Consider the following 18,593-nt stretch of genomic DNA (forward strand, 5'->3'; position numbering starts at 1 on the left):
ATGAGAGTTATGAGAAAAGATGCTCCAAAATTAATATTTCAAGACTTCTTTGGCCATGCCTTTGTTTAATAGGGCTTCAGTCTTAGCTGTAGATTTCCAGGCAACATTCATTTGCATGTGAATAAGCCATTGGAGTTCTGAAGCTGAATAACAGAGGTATATTTGGAAACTTTAGAATCACCTCTACAAGGTCATGTGCCTAGGCTTACGACCAACTTACTGCTGGCAGACTCCCTTTAATGTATTTATGATGTGACTTTTCTACCGGGCAAATGCAGATATCAAGATTTAGCATCTACCTTTTAAACTTTTTGTAATAAAAAAATTCCAATGTTTCTTTATCATTTTAGATATACTAGATGTTGAATAAATCAACAGTACAAATCGTGATAAGAAATGATGTAATATATTGTATGACAAAAAAATTGCCTCTGACTAGGCTTATCGGACTCCTCTTCTCCTCTACTGTTCATTCAGTCTTAATTCAATGGTAAAATCTGTCTTGAATGAAGCAATGACAAAGACAGATTATCAGCTTCACTGAGGAATTAGGTTACAGTTTCTGCCAATAGAAGTCTATGGAAAGGGGAGGGGATAGAGAAGGGAGCAGCTGCAGATAGAGGCACAAACAGGCAATGCTGCTGCTTCTAGTAAGTATTCCCTAGCACCCAGGTGATGGATTCACATCAAAACTGCCCAAAACTGCTGTATAATGTCCTTTATGTGAGTGTGATGCCAGTAGGACCAGACGAAATTGATCACCGCGCTTCACCATACGTTAGCGCAAATAATATTTTTATTGATGTGTGTTAAAACACACGTGTTTCGGACTTTCCAAGTGTATAAACTTCTTAGCGTCGAGCTGGATGCTACTTATGTGAGTGTGAGATAGGGGAGCAAGATGTCCTGTTCTCTGATTGTCCAGTATATTGTAGACAGCATAGTCAGTGGTCTCCTCCCATTCAGGAGTTTTTGGGAAAACTGACCATTAGAAATGAGGGCCAAGTGGGCAAAACGGTGGAGATATACTGTTATTCATCTTGTACACTGACCGCTTATTCTAAAAAGTCACCGAGAACGATGAATAATTTTAAGGGCAATAGCTATATAGCATCATTTTAGCAATTTTCCTGAGGTCACAGTGTCCCAATGTTCCTGTGATAAAAATGCATTTGCTCCCTGAACGCTTTTTTGACAAACCAACTATAAAGACTTTCTCATTTTCTAAAAGAACAGGACTATTGAATTTAGTACTGCACAGTTCTATGTGGACCGTTTGTTGCATTGCATTGTGATATTGTTTTAATGGAAATAAGAACATATGACATCTGTGTAATACTACCTGAATCAGTCTATTAACCATTATATTAACTTCTGGTGTTTTAGGAGATGGATCTCCTGGTGGACCCCGATTGGGCTGACTTAAATAGTGCCTCTGTGGGTGAGGAAGCCTTGGAATGGGATGAGACTGATATCACAACTGATGCCATATGTGATGACGAGGATAAAGAGCAGATTGAAGCCGAGACATTCATTTCTGTTGGAAGACATTGCTCGGGACAAAATGTTTCAGATCAAAATCAAGAGCAAAATTCCCTCCAAACACCTGCTGTGTATCAGGTCTACAGTGTACATGATATGGAGCTTTTTGGAACAAACATAGATCCATCACCTAAAGAAGCGTCAAAAAAGTCGAGCACCCTAGCTCCTCTCTCACTTTCCCTTCTACAAGGGTTTCCATTTTTATCTTTGCCAGACTTAGCAAATGGATCTTCCCAAACTCACCATTTCCATCCTTCAAAACATCAGAAGGATTCATGTGGCCACTCAGAAAGCGAGAGTGGAATTGCTAGTGGAGAAGGTGTGACTGCTGCCAATTCAGAAGGCTGTTTGTCCCTTGATGCCGAAACACCACAAGGGTGTTTGGATCAGAATTTGGATGTGGGGCAAATTGGGGGTAAAGAAATTGGACATACACAATATTCCAGAACAAAGCCACAAAGTCCGCTTACAATTTTTGACTCTTCGCAAGCTGATAAACACAAGCTTGTGATGTTGGAAAAGACCCAGAGGCCAATGCCTAGTTTTTGTCTTCAAAGACTTCCAAGTCAGACTGGTACCAACAGAACAATGCTTACAGCAAGCTCAGAAGACCATAGCCCAGTAGATGCAATTGAAGACCTTATTGAAGTTCTAAGTCCAGAAAACACTCCACCTAATTCATCCTCACTGGAATCACTGTCAGGGGCAGGTGAAGTTCTGGAATCTACGGTTCTCCGGCGCAGCGTATCTCTAGAGAGCTGGCCAGCCTCATATAAGAGCAATGAAGACTTATTTAGTCAGCAAGGCTCAGCTGATGTTACCCCAGGTAGTGAGCCAGGAGAAGAATTAAGCAAGCGTACCCTAGATCTACTGAAAAGATTGGAAGACATAGAATGTCCATCAGAACAGAAGATGAAGCGTAGTCTTTCTGATGACATTACTCTAAGAAGTAGTTCTCGGAAGGCATCACTTACTGGTCTGCAATCCCCACAAGATAAAGAATCATCAGGGAATGAAGATGTTGGTTCTGAGTTGACAGAACTAAGTAGCAGTGAGGAACTTTCTCTAAGATCTGAAGATATGCTCATGCTAAAAGGCCGTCTTGGGTTGCTCAATTCCAATGCTTCTTTCCGAAAGCACTTGAGTCGTTCTCTGGGAGGAGAGGAAGGTGAAGCCAACCTAAGTATGATTGTTAATGTATCATGTACCTCAGCTTGCACTGATGAAGAAGACGATAGTGACTTGCTGTCAAGTTCCACCCTCACATTAACTGAGGAAGAGGAGGAAGAAGAACTCGAAGAGCCAAATTCTAGTTTGGGAAGTGATGACGAAGCTGGAGATGGCACAGGCTTGCCATTAGGGTCTGATTTTATTAGAAGGGAGCTGCAGGCCTGGATTAGACCTTCATTTTTCCTTCCAGGGGATAGAAGAAAAATGAATAGACTGGTACAAGACATGACTGGGGCATCTAAATCCGATAAGGGTTTGCAGTTTTCTTTACAAAGACAGAAAGAGAGCAATGGGAATGGAAAAGATACTAGTAAGACTTTGACAAAAGCACGTGATGAAGAGACATTATTGAACTCAACTCAACTAGTAGATGACATGGAGAATGGAAACATTAATAATAAGGATATTACCATGAAAGACAGTCCAATCAAAAGAATCCTCCCTGAAAAAAAAATAAAATCTGGCCCATTTCCATCAATATCAATCACCAAAACCGAAAAGCTTCATCCTCAATGCATGCCTGCATTGGCTTTCCACAAGCCCCGTGAGCTAGGGCCATCTTCTAAAGGGAAGAGCAACTTACGGGTTACAAGTGATTCAGTGGCTGATGTGGATATGCTCGATAATAGTTCATTGCCGCTTGAAAAAGATCAACCTTCTGCTGTTGTTTCGGGGTCGGCAGATGAGGGGTCTTGTTCTTGTCATAGCTCTGCTCATGAGAGGTCTAATAGTCCAGATTGTTCTGTACAGGACTTTGTAAAGGAAATTCTGGGCATGACATCTAATGCGCTCCACAGATCATCACCACAAGATGGCCAGAAGCAAGGGACTGGGGCACAGATCAGGGAAAAAGTTCTAGAACATTCTCGCAAGCAGCTTGAAAGAGGTGACTTCTACTCTTACTTATCTCTTTCTTCTCATGACAGTGATTGTGGAGAGCTTAGTGGATCGGCCAGGGCTGCCACACCACTGATGCCAGTAGAGGGATCCACAGAAGATCAAATAGACAGTATGTTCGAGCCATGTCCAGATGTCCAGACAAAAGAACAGACAAAAGATGAGTCTTTTGAACTTAAAGGTTCTTCCAAGTTGACATCCTCACAACCAACATTAAAAGCCTTGCAACTGAAAGATACCGCTGCTAGGAGCTCTCAGAGCAAAGCCACCATCTCAGGGCAACAATCTACAAGTAGAGTCTCTGCCCGGAAATTTCTGGAACATTCAACTGTTGCTGCAAAAGGAACCAACAACAAAATCTCCTACAAGAAACTGCCTTCCAGTAAAGAAGTTCGCCCGGAGCCTAAAGGCAAAAGTTCTGTAAAGCCCGCAGTCTCGAACCTGCCTATACTGCACAAAAGGGTCAGAGACCAAAGGACAATGGCGACAAGTGGTGCAAACCTTGGCGCAGGGCATCAAAAGGTAGTTCTATACATATGTGAACGCCGTCATTGCTATGAATTCATTTAGATTACGTATATTCCTAGGCAACAGCAACCCAAATGGTATATTTAACTAACAATACATGATGGTTATGAGTCATATTAGAAACTTCGAACTTCTACACAATTCACTAAAGCTCCAAATCACCGAGAAGAAAGATTAATAGCCATTGGCTCATACCCCCAACTTTTGTACTGTAATTAAGGATTAGCGCCTATGTTAGAATATACCATCTGCATATGTGACAAAAAGATAAATGCTCGTCTAAATATCATCTAATGATAGACACAGTAAGTAAAGCAAAGCATGAATATGCAATTGCTCATTAGCAGTTATAATTAGAATAGCATTACTGTTGTTAACAGTACTGGCACAAAAAGTCCCATTTATAAATAATCGGAATACCAAGACGGCGTACATTTATAAACTTTATAGTACAAACATTACAACCTTTCTATGCGTAAACTCTATCCTAAATAATATTACTATAAAAGATACAAAATCAACCAATCAAATAAAAATATCACGCAATAGTCATGCCATCTAACAGGTAAATGCTTATAAAATGAATGACTAATTTAATATAATCTAATGCATTAGTTATTACTAAGTTATGGGCATGTATATATGTGGATAGGTCATAACGATCGAGGTTGAGAATATCCCTTTAAAATATTCTGCAGCTTTACAACTCTTCACGTTTTAATTCCTCAAAATGCCAAACTCTCAATTGTCAGGGCCCCTTCACACGGTGTAAGCGCTCGGCTCATTCCGAGCCATACACGCGAGCGCTTCTAAACACTTCCCATTCACTTCAATGGGAGCGCGCGTAAAGCCGGATTTACGAGCGTTCCCATTGAAGTGAATGGGAAGTGTTTAGAAGCACTCACGTGTACGGCTCGGAATGAGCCGAGTGGTTACGCTGTGTGAAGGGGCCCTAAAAGGTATTAGGTTGTGTTGTGGCCTAGCCTAGTCCCATGCAAGTCAGAGAGCTGCAGTAACTAGGCATGGCCAGTACACCGTGTATGGCGCTGTTCTTCTGGCTGATACACGGTGTAGCTGGTTTCCGTATGTAGGGAGCTCTGGATTCAGTTGTCCGGTGGGGGTGCCAGGTGTACATTGAACATTGCTAGATCTGTAAAAGTGGAAAACCTTATAAACCACAGTCCTATATCGTATGAATATATATGTGTTAAATGTCAGACTTTTAAAGGGGTTGTACCAACTTTAGAAGTTATTCCCTATCAATAGAGTAGAGGATAACTTCATGATTGGTGGCCATTCAACCTCTCAGACTCTTAAGGGTGCAGTTCCCATGTATTGATGGTGCGGCAGACCTAACATGCCCTTCTGCTCCACTCATTTTCTATGGGAGCACCAGATATAGCCGAGCACCGCACTCAGTTGTCTTCGGGCTCGCCTATAGATGATTAATGGACCACCATGACACATGCTTAGTCTGTCCCTCCATCACGATAGAGAAATTGTACCCCTGTCTTTGGGAATCTTTGGGGGTCCGACTCTATGAAGTTATCTTCTATCCTACCGATACGGAATAACTTCTCAAGTTGGCACAAACCCTTTAAGTTTTTTGACTACGTTGATGTTACAATAACTTTTTTTGTCTTCTTTTTTCAGAGACCATTAAATGGATCCAAAACCAACAAGGACGTGTAATTGCCTTCTCTTTGCTAGGGTGCATCCTCTACAAAGGTGAAGGTGGCCGTGTTGTAGGCACTGCCCTCCTGTCTATGCTTCCTCTCACACAGCATCTTGGGTCTTCATCCATTTGCTTTTTGTGAGAAACTATAAACGGATAAACCCTTTGACTCCTTGGGTATAAAACAGGGTATAGATAATACATTGCCCTATGCCTGGCAATCGGTATCGCCACTGAGTATGAGCCTTGCATTTGTTGGTAATAAGAAGACAGAAAAGGCCTCAAATGTTGGTTCTCGGGAGAAATTATTAAGATACAAGTTCCAGGGCTTTATACCAATTCATTTCTGAGGCAGTAGATGAAAACGTGTTATTGACAATGGACGCGGTTATGCGGAGTGAGAATCAAAAGTGATAACATTTTACCTATCATATAATAATGGAGGAAATATAATATGTGAGGTGCTAGGAAGGTAAAGATGGTTTGACCAGAGAGCAGATAAATAAGCATGTGAACAAGGGGAAAGTCAGGTTTGAGAACTGAGAAAGCCTAGAATGTAAGTGCTAAAGGGTTAAAATAGAGGAAAGTGCAAAGGTGACAACAGAGGTTAGGATTGGCAAAGCAAAGAGGACCGGCATCAAGTGAATTCTAAAAATTATCTATCTGGGTAGAAACATTGCAGTAGTGTATCAAACAAAAAAAAAATCAGCTGAAGACAATGCATTTCAGTCCTTTCAGGTCCTTATTCTTAGCCTTGGTGAAAACATTATATAGACGCGTTTCAGACCTTTCAGGTCCTTATTCTTAGCCTTGGCAAAAACATTATATAGACGCGTTTCAGACCTTTCAAGTCCTTACTCTTAGCCTTGGCAAAAACATTATATAGTCGCGTTTCAGACCATTCAAGTCCTTATTCTTAGCCTTAACGAAAACATTATATAGACGCGTTTCAGACCATTCAAGTCCTTATTCTTAGCCTTAACAAAAACATTATATAGATGCGTTCAGACCTTTCAGGTCCTTATTCTTAGCCCTGGCAAAAACATTATATAGACGCGTTTCAGACCTTTCAGGTCCTTATTCTTAGCCTTGGCGAAAACATTATATAGATGCGTTTCAGTCCTTTCAGGCCCTTATTCTTAGCCCTGGCGAAAACATTATATAGACGCGTTTCAGACCTTTCAAGTCCTTATTCTTAACCTTGGCGAAAACATTAGATAGATGCGTTTCAGACATTTCAGTTCTTTACTCTTAGCCTTAGTAAAAAAAAGACTAGACTGACGCATTTCAGAACTTTCTTAGCCTCAGTGAAAATACTCTACAGACGCGTTTCAGACCTTTCTGGTCCTTCCTTACATCCTCAGAGAAAATACTATACTGACTCGTTTTAGACCATTCAGGTCCTTCTTCGTAGACTGTTGTGGTTTGGACTACTAAGGCCCGTATTCTTAGCTACAATGAGAAAACTATGCTGATAAATTTCAGACTATGCGGGTCCTTTCGAATTATCTCAGTGTAAACACAAGTATTCACTAAGGCTATGAGTTAAGGACCTGAATGGTCTACAACATCGCGGCAGCATATCAAACTAAGAGACACACCCCTGGACTGATGTCTTTCAGACCATTCAGATTCATACTTACAAAAAACCAATAAACGGTTGCATTTCATACCATCCAGATCCTCAACCTTAGTCTCAGTGAAAACACGAAACGCGACAGTCTTCATTGGATACGGTTATATTGGATACAATAAAAACAATCATTTTTAGGAACCAGTTGGTGCCAGCCTTTTTCGCTTTTGGAATACTTTTTGCTATGTGATATTTTATGACACGTGCACACTGCACAGAGAGGAGCTGACCAAGTTGTCATATTGTTCATCCTACCAAGACGAAGGTTAGGATAGGAACTATGGCAGGGTTTGTGTTGGATTAACCCCTTGTCTGCCTAAGAGGGCATCCTTCATTGCAGTATTCAGTCCCCTCTACACAAAAGAAGACTTTCATTCACTTTCACAATGGTTGTTAATGACAATTAAGAGGTAGGATACAAAGTGCTGATAGGGACCTAACGGAAAATAAAATAATATAATCAATTACACATACTTATTATGACCTAATGTGTCACAGCGTGCTAAGGTCTCCGCATTACAGATCCTGTTAAGTGTGTTAAATCTTATGAATGCCAAATTAAGCAATTTTCTCATTTTACACTTTTTAATAGGAATTTTTTTCTGAATGCTCCACATGTCTTCAATACTTTTATAACTCAACTCCACAGGGATCCCATGTTCCAGATAAGTCACTTATTACCAGTTCAATAATGACACCCTATCATTGTGGCAGAATCTCAATCTCCCGTATACAACAACCTCACTATACACAGTGACTAAAACAGTGATTGCTTTCTCAGGTAGACCAACAGATCATATTTGTCGATTTCCTTGAGCGTAGCACAAGGCTCATGAGCAGCTCATTCTTACTAAAGCCGTTTTCACACAAAGGTAACTATATTTTATTTTATAGACTATTGAAAATTAGACAATTTTTCAAAAATATCTTTTCAAATTTACAACATTTTAAGTTTTTCTCTAACATCTTAGTGGTGACAGTCTGTTGTCTTCATAACTTGTTAATGGATATGACTACGAACACAGGAACTTTCTATGGTTTAGCAATTGGTAGAATTCTAGCTGTAATTTGCTATCTTTCCCAACCCAACCACAATTTGGAATTCTGACAAGCGCCTGGCCATAGAAAGTTCCTGTATTCATGGCCATATCCATTTGAGACAAAAGTCTTCACCACTAAATTGGTTAGAGAAAATCTTTAAAACTTTGCAAAATTTTTAACAAATTAAATTTGCTAAAATTTTTAATTTTCATGGTCTGCAATTTTAAATATGGCTATGTTTGTGGGAAAAGCCACTCAACTAATTTTTGTTATTAAGAAAATTCTTGTCTCAATAAATGACCCAAACTGGCCATCCATGGTAATTTTGTACGGTCATAATGCGTCCATTTAAACAATGATGATTCATTTCTATGAACTGTGTCCAATGTTCTCATTTTTGACCAACTGCAGGCCAAAAATTTCCAACTCAGCCAATCTATTTCCGAATAATGCGAATAGATATGTACAGTATTTTTCTGCTGACAAAAGTCTACCATGTATGGCCAGTTTTAGGTTGGTCATCCATAGTTGACTGTTGGCTGAAGCCACCAATTTCGGCAGTAGCAGTTGACCATCTGATGTTCATGGTGTGTCTCAACTCTCCCTCTATGGCAGATTTTGGAGAAGCAACAAGCATCGGCATGTTGAACTTCAAAGGAGATAAGCTGCCACCAGAAGTGCCTTGCTGCAGCTTACTTCCCTCTCCTTATTGTGAACACATGCACAATCAACCAAGCCGAGCATGTATGTGTATTGGAGGGTTGGGAGCAACCGCTGTTGGCTGAACGATTGTCTGCCCAAAAGCCAACTTCAATGTCACATTCCATTACATACTGTTATTTTAGATTATGTGAATCCAAATCCATTTGCTAAAGTAAAGACGTTCTCCTGTATCGATGGCTTCTACCTAAGCCAGTCTTTGTCAAGGTCAGAGCTACACAAAAGACAAGTCAACTAAGTTACTGAATGCTACACCAGAGCTATATTTTAATGGTTCCATCCACAACAATGTCAGGCCAATTCCAACAATTTGGGGGGCACTGGTGGACTATCCCATGTGTAAGACTGCCTACTTTTCCTTGACCCATGATGTTGAGTGTGTGTAAAATTCCAATGCCAAACCTTATTTGCTTTCGGTGGAGATAAGCCACCACCAGAATTGCCTTGGCAAGGTCTTACTCCCCCTTCCACACTCAGAACACTCAACCAAGCCAAGAACACTTGGCATATTGGTATATTGAGGGTCAATAGAAGTAGCTATCATCCAGACAAGCATTATGGATTCATTGCCTAATGGCTTTCGCACATGGCCATATTATGGCTCCATATTGTAGCCATAAATGCATATATTGACAAGGACAGGATCCTGTCCCTGGAAAACATTGACAGAAGGAAAATCCAATCTTTTCCATGGCACTAAAATTACCATAAGGAATCATGGAAAGGATTAAAGCGATATTCCCTTTGCAGGTATTTATGGCATATTCACAGTCCGGCGATAGGAATATCTCTTTAGATGTCACAATTCTCTTTCTCTGCCATTAGTAAATTGCAATCTTTGAGCAGTCGCGTTTTACAGTCTGGTTACTTGGGAGACATTCACCCTGTAACCCTTTGTTTAATCAGCATTAAAAATCACCTCCTTATCAACCTTTGTATCTTAGCTCACGGCAGAATTGCTTTTTAACTGAGGGCAGAGAAAAGACAAGAATGTTTGTCAGGACTGAAATTACACCTTTCTCTATAGCTGTCTTACGTGTTCTGGATCAAGTGAAATTTCTACAGCAAAAATGTGCATTGGAGATTTTGCTTATATAATGTGAATTTCACAACCTATAGGGCAGGAAAATAGGCACAGAGAGATCTTACATGGGGGTCCCATAAGCCGCACTCCCACTGATCTTCAGCTGATGAAATATAGGGCCTCAATTGTTAAACTTGGAAAGGCCCTTTAACCAATAACATACGCATCTGTATCACTGCCACAAAAACTGGATCTCCAGCTGGACTCAACTTAGATCACCATAAAATTTTGTGAGAGGACAGACCAGATGATATGTTTGATCGTGTCCTGACTGTCCCTAAATTAAAGGGAAGGATCCAACAATCCTGATCCTTTTGTTCTCAAGGAAGGTAAGCCATCACCAGCCATGGCCTCTACCCATTGAGAACATTTGCATGCTTGGCCAAGCCTAGTATGCATGTGTATGGGGGATTGGGAGAAACAGCTGTTGGCTGTACCACTTTTAATCCATATATCTACTGAGTAGAATCTTTCTACCAAAAGGTATTGAAAAAATATAACTGTTTTTCTAACCAAAAAAAATTCCTTTAAGTCAATCAAAAGGCAAATTAAAAATGATGGTGACTAATTTCCCTGGTAAATAAAGGCCACAACAGCCCTCTTCAGTGGTGCAGTATGGTTTCTACGTTGTATCAGTTTTTGGCTTTTGTCTTCCTGACAATGTAAGTCACATATTAACTGTCTTTCGCCAGGTTCACACCTACCCACGGAAAACTTACGGACCCCATAGGCTATAATGGGGTCCGCCAGATTTCCGTCTAAAAATCCAGAGAGAAAAGTCCTGCTTCCTTTATATACATGCGTGTTTGGATTGGCTGAGTAGCACATGTGAACTGAAGTGGGAGCGGGGAGAAAGCGGCTGCCAGATTACGCTTACGGTGGCCTTTCTTCATAAGAACAAAAGGATCCTGGTGAAATCCAACTTCTTGATCCTTATCTCCCCCCAAAGGAGAATCAGGGGGCAAATATACACATTAGATGGTCGTCCTATCCCACTAAAATTGTCAGATACACAACTATTATGTATGACCAGCTTAAGGTTCTGTTCAATGTTGGCGTTGCAGACTTCATCATATTTGTCAGAAATAATAGCACAGCATGCAGCACTTTTTCCCAGACAAACAATGGACAATTCTAATTCAATGTGGGCTGTTGGGCCCAGTAGTGTCCATCATGCGTGATCCTGAGGGAACAGTAAAACAAACTCTTGTCCAAGCCCAACCAAAGGTAGAAAAACTTTTAAGATGTCCTATTGAAATGCACCATATGTCCTGGCAATATTTTTTGAAACGTGGGGGCAACTCGGTGGCTCAGTGGTTAGCACTGCAGCCTTGCAGTGCTGGAGTCCAGGTGTTCAAATCCCACCAAGGGCAAAAAGCCATCTGCAAGGAGTTTGTATGTTCTCCCCATGTTCGCATGGATTTCCATCCCATATTCCAAAGACATACTGATAGGGACAAAAAATGTGCATTGTGGGGTTCACAATCTACATTAAAAAAAATAATATATTTTTTTTTTAAACATGTATAGGATTCCATGTTATGTTTTGTAAAGCTGTTCATCCCCGGTGTTCTATAGATCTACATAATATTATATAATAACTGGAGTTTTAATTCAATATGGCGGCTCTGTCTATACTCGAACATGGCAGAAGTTAATGTTCAATAAAACTATTGCGGACAACTATTTTTTTTCTACTTTATCACTTCTTACAAGGTGATCAGAAGATATTATCAGCCTTAAAATTGAAAAGTAATGACACTCTCCCACATTCGTAACAACTGCTGTCACTTAAAGCTTGTGCTGACAGATTTCCAACATAAAATTGAGTTATGTTCTTGCGCAACATTTTTACAACTGTTCTAGACATTTGTCATATTAACATCACAGGATTACTTTTATGGGTGTTATAGTTGGACTTTCTTGAGGAAGTTTTTTAGGGATCGTTGGATCATTTTAAAGCTCCAGTGGCCATTTGTGAGTTAGACATTGAATAGATTCTGTATAGTAATAGTCCAATTCTGACACTAAATTACTATAATTTGGAATGCCATCTTTATATTAAGTATTATTATTAATTTTACGAAAATTGTTGGGATAATCAACATCCATGTGATGGCAGCTTTCAGTATTTCTCTACAGGTGGGTTCACACTACCATTATTCATTGTCCATTGCACTCTCTATTGGGGGCCATACTCTGATTGTCTCCTGAGCTATGTATCACAAGGGCCACATTTAGTACATTGCCCACCTAGGGGCAGTTCATACTTCAGAAAATGAAGAGAAATTGAGGTGGACTTCTGCATCAGATTCCACATTCATTTTCCAGCCCTCTGCCACGGCTTTCACTTACATTCATCTGGGACTGATCAGCTGAGTGTCTTCAGCCATGAACTCAACATCAAGATCAAGCAGGAAGCTTATTTTTAAGGGCAATTTTTAGAGCGGAATTTGGTGCTGAATCTTCCTCAAGATCAGAGCTGAATTCCCATGTGTGATTGTACAGTCCCTAAAGGAAATTTTCTCAACGACTTGGTTCCAAGAAGTCTCATTCATGTAGAGTCCAGTAGGACTAAAGGTGACCATATGCTTTCAATATCCGTTGGCCAAGCAAGCTCCAGCCAACAGCTGTCCCATTGGAACTCCCCATTCACGCATGTGTTCTGACTAATAAGAGAGGAAGTAAGTCACTACCAGACACCTCTGCCAAGGACTTAGAATGGATGAGCCATGTTGAAATCTTACTCTAACCATATTCCCTAAATGTCAACCATTTCCATATTCCCTGAATGCCTACCATCCCCAATTAAATCAGTAGGCTTGGTCAACACAAGTCTATTTAGCTAAATCCATCCAAATTCACCAATTTTGATGGAACTGGCCAACAATCTGATGTGTATGATCAACTCTTGACTCTCTCTGGACAGATGATGTCCAAGAAAAGATGGATCGGACATGTTGAATTTCAATGTTTGATCCTTTTGTTCTTGGGGAGGAAAGTCACCTCCAGAGATGTCTGGCCAAGGTTTACTCCCCTGTCCCCAACAACTTAATGACATATTTTTCTCAACACCCCTTGCTAAATTAAAATTCTAAAGTTAGACTACCCCCATAGTTTTCTGATGAAGAAATGTACTGAATTTACCATAAAACTTCAGATCATAGTGCCAATATACATAAATACGGAGATATTACTTTCTGTATTCAGTAACAACCGTCATGCTACAATGTGACTTTATCATCCATATTATAGCCATTAGGATTGTGCCAACTGTATTTAGGGATGGAAAGTAGACAACAAAGCAGGTCGGAATTTGCTTCATGTGTTAATTTCTGTTGTCTTTAATGACTTTCCCAATAGGGACTTGGAGGAACGTCTTAGGTGTAAATTAGCCGCTTCCCTTCGGTGCAGAACACTGTCTGGTTCACTTTCAGAAACATCTCAATGAACATCACAATAATGACAAGAGAAAGAACTTTATGTTCTGTAGACCTGTGAGATTATTTCCATATAACATGGTAAAGGTCACAAGGGATCGAACAGTAAGAACCATCACTGGTCCCATCAAAAAGATTGGTAGTGTTACTGTGAGAGTAACTATGGTATCATAAATATACGCAGATAAGCACATTGATTTTCGAGACAAATTTGGAATGTATATGAGGACAAGAAAGGTGTAATATTGGGTATATTCTGGCCATCCAGTCTATCGGGAAAAAGGAATAGAATGAGTAGGAGACGCATTTCTATACACTTTCTATAACTGTTGATAAATTTTCATGTGACTGACTGCTACTCCTCCTGACTCCCTAATACACATGTGGTTCAGCCAAGGATGCATGTTTTCTGAATAGGAAGAAGGAGTCATCTATTGTCCCACCTCGGCTTATATTTCTTGAGATATCAGGATCAGACATTTAGAATTCAACAGTTCTAGGCCCTCGCTGTGCTACTCTATGGTACCTCCATACTATACCATACATTAGCATCATATTACGGAGATATTCTCCAGATTGGGGTATAGATCCAAGATCCAAAGTAAGTGGTAAGCTCTGGTGGTGCTGAGACTGAAGGAACCCACTACGTTGAAAATACTGTTGAATAATGTTATAGAGCAGGAGGAGCTGAGCAGATTGATATCCATATTTGTTGGGAAAGATTTCGTATACCTGGTGATTTATTCAGCTCTTTGGAGTCCAGTGGGCGGACTTAGTGTCAGACAGCCACCGCCCACTGGACTCCTAAGTAGAATGCATAGAGATTTCAATGGATAAATGACTAGATATGCTGAATCTTTTCCCACAAACATGTATATCAATCTGTTCAGCACATTCTGTTCTGAAACCTGGTGCCTACAGATTGGACAGCATTGGGTTACTTTTAAGAGTTAACTTGTACAAGCCAAAAAAGTCATTTTGTTTGGTGCTACTATGGACTCCAGGTTGTAGGAATGTGAAATCTACCTTCACATTATGCAAAATATCTTTACCTACTCTATTAAAGTATATTCACTGTAAGAAAATTGTCAGTACTTCTTAAATTGTCACTTTATTAAATTGGAATTCAGATTTATCATAAAATTGACCTTTCTAACTAGCACTCAAAGACAGAAGTAAACCTGCACAATGGGAGATGTCTTCATATATGCATTAAAGAATGAAAAAAAAAACCTGCTTGGTTAAGATTATTTTTGCATTTGTTGCATGTATTTTTACGTAGAAGTGACCAATAAAAAAACTGATCATAAAGGATTCAAGATCATGGTAGTGGGGAAGCAATATATGAATTTTACGATGGGGTTGTATACCATAACATGTAGGTGATCACTGGTAGGGTCTGACCTCTGGACTGCAAAGATCTCCAGCAATCATGAGAATGGGGATCCTCTAGCGACTCTATGGGATTGATGGAGATTGGCGATTTTTAACTGTCCCACAAACTTTGAATGCACTTGCAGTGTGCAAGTACAAAATTAAAAGGTTGCCCAGGAACTATTGGAACTCAGAGGTAGTTGGGGTAGGTGTAAAACCAAAAAAGTCATGTTCACCTATCCCTGACTCTAAGTTGTACAGTCCTTGAGGCAACACTGTGGCTCTGTGGTTAGCGCTGGAGTCCTGGGTTCGAATCCTACCAGGAACAACATCTGCAAAGGGTTTGTATGTTCTCCTCGTGTTTGCGTGGATTTCCCCCATTCTACAAAGACATACTGATAGGAAAAAAAATGTACGTTGTGATCGCTATATGGGGCTCACAATCTACATTTTGAAAAAAATTAAATTGTACAGTCCTGGTTCTCCTTCCCTTCCATGCCAAAACTCGCAAGCGGAGAGTCTCACATCAGTAGTTACGTTACGTCACCGGATCCTGGCAACTTCTGAGCCCCCATATTGGTCTCAGCAGTCGTGTGAACCTGTCCGCTTCTGATTCCCAGCATGGAAGGGGACTGGTACCATACAATATACAGTGCAGGGGTAGGTGGGCATGACTTTTTTGTTTTTCACCCACCCTCTCCTGAGTTTCCTTTAATGCCTGGTCAATCCATTTTAATGCATTCAAACGAAGGAGAAGGGACCCCAGTTCTCATGATCAATGGGACTCCAGCGATCAGACTCTCGCCACCTACCCTGCGGTGACAAAACCTTCAACTTAACACAAAAACATAGTCTAAAAAGCTATTATACTGTGTAATACATGCCAACCATATCAGTACGGTACAATATTCTAATCGTCTGGTCCGCTCGGATACATACACTACATAATACAGTCAGAGACGTTTCCATTATGACATGTGGAGTCGATAATAACGAATTGTCTTTTATGGGCTCTTTCATTCCCTTTTATTCAATGATAATACATAAGTCTTACTCGGAATTCATTTCAATTACTGCGATTTTCATGCACATTTTACAGTAAGGGGTAAATTCACAGGAAAGGGTGCCTTGCCATATGTCTTATTAATTCAATGGTTTGATAAATACGGTTAGCGGATGTTTTATTTTATTTTTTTTGCACAGGAGAAGCGTGAGATCCATGGATGAGGAATGTGTGAATATTTTCTGTATATACATGGATGTATTATATCAGTGGCAAAAGCTTCAGTGTCTGTAGTGTGACCTTGTGGGGGGATATTGGCCTTAAATTCATTAATATGCATGGGAACTTCAGTAATAAACGCTAAGAAAACCACCATGTCTTGTCTACTGTCTTACTTAACGGAGATGTCCATTTTGTGTATTATGTGTAAGAGACGATAGATACTTGTATGCTTGTGGATGATAAGTGTGAGAATTGTTAGGCCCGGTTCATGCTTGGGGACACCCCGAACGGAAAAAAGGCCGTATAAAAAAAGTCTGCCAACCCCATAGACTATAATGGAGTCCGGGTGGTTTCCACATGAAAAATGCAGAGAGGAAAGTGCAGCTTGCAACGCTTTTCTCTCCACATTTTTCATGTGGAAAGGGGAACAGAATGACCCAAACGCAGATGAACCGAGTCTTAGTAATGTTACTAATAATTCACATATTAGTGTGGAAGAATTCAATGTCTTTGGTGAATAATAATCCCTTGAACCCTGGATCATGTATTAGACTAAAACTATATGTATACAGAATATATGTTTTGGATTAAGCAGGGCATGTCGCCTCCCCTGACCTATCTGTATTAGTAAATGCTTGCATTCTTGTTATAGCAATTCTGGAACAACTTTACATATAACTCATATAACTCTGAATTTACTTGTCCCTCTGTTATCCCTCCTGCATATTTATGAACAAATTGACAACTGGGTGTTACCATTCCCTTGTCAGAGGCAGGGGTGAACCTAGTCTTTGTGCTGCCTGAGGCGGACGTCAGAAAGCTGCCCAGCACCCCCCCCCTATTCGCGGGGGGGGGGGGGGGGAGCGGGCGGCGTTAGCAGGCAGGGAGAGGACCTGCTCTCTGCTAAGCGTGAGGGGCGGCCGCTGGAGCATCACTGCGTCCACAGGGCTGCCCCAATCCACCACTCGGTGACAGCGACGCTAAGCCAGTCCAGGACAGCCTGTCTTAGGACAACAAAAATGCCCCCCCTCCCTCCCCTGGAGCCCCGGCATAGCGCCACCTGAAGCGGCCGCTTCAGGTCGCCTCATAAGAGGTGCAGCGCTGGTCAGAGGGGTGTGTCCCTGCACAGTTTGTTATTGGGCAACATCAGAGTATGCAAGGACATGCCCCCTACTGGTAACATCCAGTTGTCAATTTAATCATACAGTTCTAGGCATGGAGGAACACAAACTTATAAGAAACTGTGCTCCACAATTATTTCTTTAGAAATATTTGCTAAAATAGCCACGTCCAGAGAACTGATCCTTTATAAACGACCTCTTCTGTCTCTTCCACTGCCTTCCCCCTGTCCATGCCCTGACAACTAGAGATTTGTTTCGCAAATATTTGCAAGATTCTCTATCAGTTTTGTTTTAGACCAAATGAAAGTATCTGTAATACTTTCGGCCCCTTGTGTCTTAGTGCTCCATTATGGTCCTCTTCCATCATCTTTTGGCCTCCTTAGTGATGTCACTGGTGTTGGTGAGCCACTATCCACTGATGCTCTATCACAGGCCTCAGCTGTCTCCTGGGGCGCATGATGTCACACATGGAAGGAAGACTACAGAAGAGGACAATGATGGACGCCTCAAGGGAGTCCAAGATGAGCTTCAGGGTTTGTTATTTTACTACACCTCCCAAGGCGTTTGCTTATTATAGTCTGGGGTCTGATGAGTTCCCGGTGTATAAAAGTGATTAGAGGGTGAAGAACCAAAAAAAGCTTTTTTGAAAATTTGTAATGAACTTAAACTCTATTTCATGTATCCTTGTCCACTTTAGGTATATAGAGAATATTATTAACAAGAAACAACTCTTACACGACATGGGTTTACCTCCCCCTTAATGTACCGGGCCCAAGATGACTACTGGGAAATCCCATTAACACTCCGCATCCCTTACCCATCATTAACAGTACAGAGTCTATCTACTGAATGATGTGAAGCAGAAATACATTTTACATTACATTTGCATGTTGTCAGTCGGGTAAGAATAAGGTTTATAAAAATGTAATGTTAACCTTTCATACGTGAAGGTCAAAAAGCTGCAGTATATGCTTATGGCTCGACGGTTTAATCAGAAAATAAATCAGCTCGGAGGTTTCAATCTATTCGGTACCCTTGTGGAGGCCGGTGCGGTATAGTGGATGGACTTACATGAATAAAGAG

At 40.7% G+C, this 18,593-nt stretch overlaps 1 protein-coding gene across 1 annotated transcript in view; it reads left to right on the forward strand.

The window, feature by feature from the left end:
• AKAP6 (A-kinase anchoring protein 6) overlaps positions 1-16,536 on the forward strand; it is a 175,902-nt gene extending 159,366 nt beyond the window's left edge. The window contains exons 13-14 of the mRNA XM_075282957.1: positions 1,387-4,191; positions 5,851-16,536. Coding sequence (XP_075139058.1) covers positions 1,387-4,191; positions 5,851-5,889 — 2,844 coding nt within the window. The 3' untranslated portion in view covers positions 5,890-16,536. The remainder of the gene's footprint in view (positions 1-1,386; positions 4,192-5,850) is intronic.
• Positions 16,537-18,593: the final 2,057 nt, after the last annotated feature.

The sequence above is a fragment of the Leptodactylus fuscus genome, chromosome 7 (genome assembly GCF_031893055.1).
Source record: "Leptodactylus fuscus isolate aLepFus1 chromosome 7, aLepFus1.hap2, whole genome shotgun sequence".
NCBI lineage: Eukaryota > Metazoa > Chordata > Amphibia > Anura > Leptodactylidae > Leptodactylus > Leptodactylus fuscus.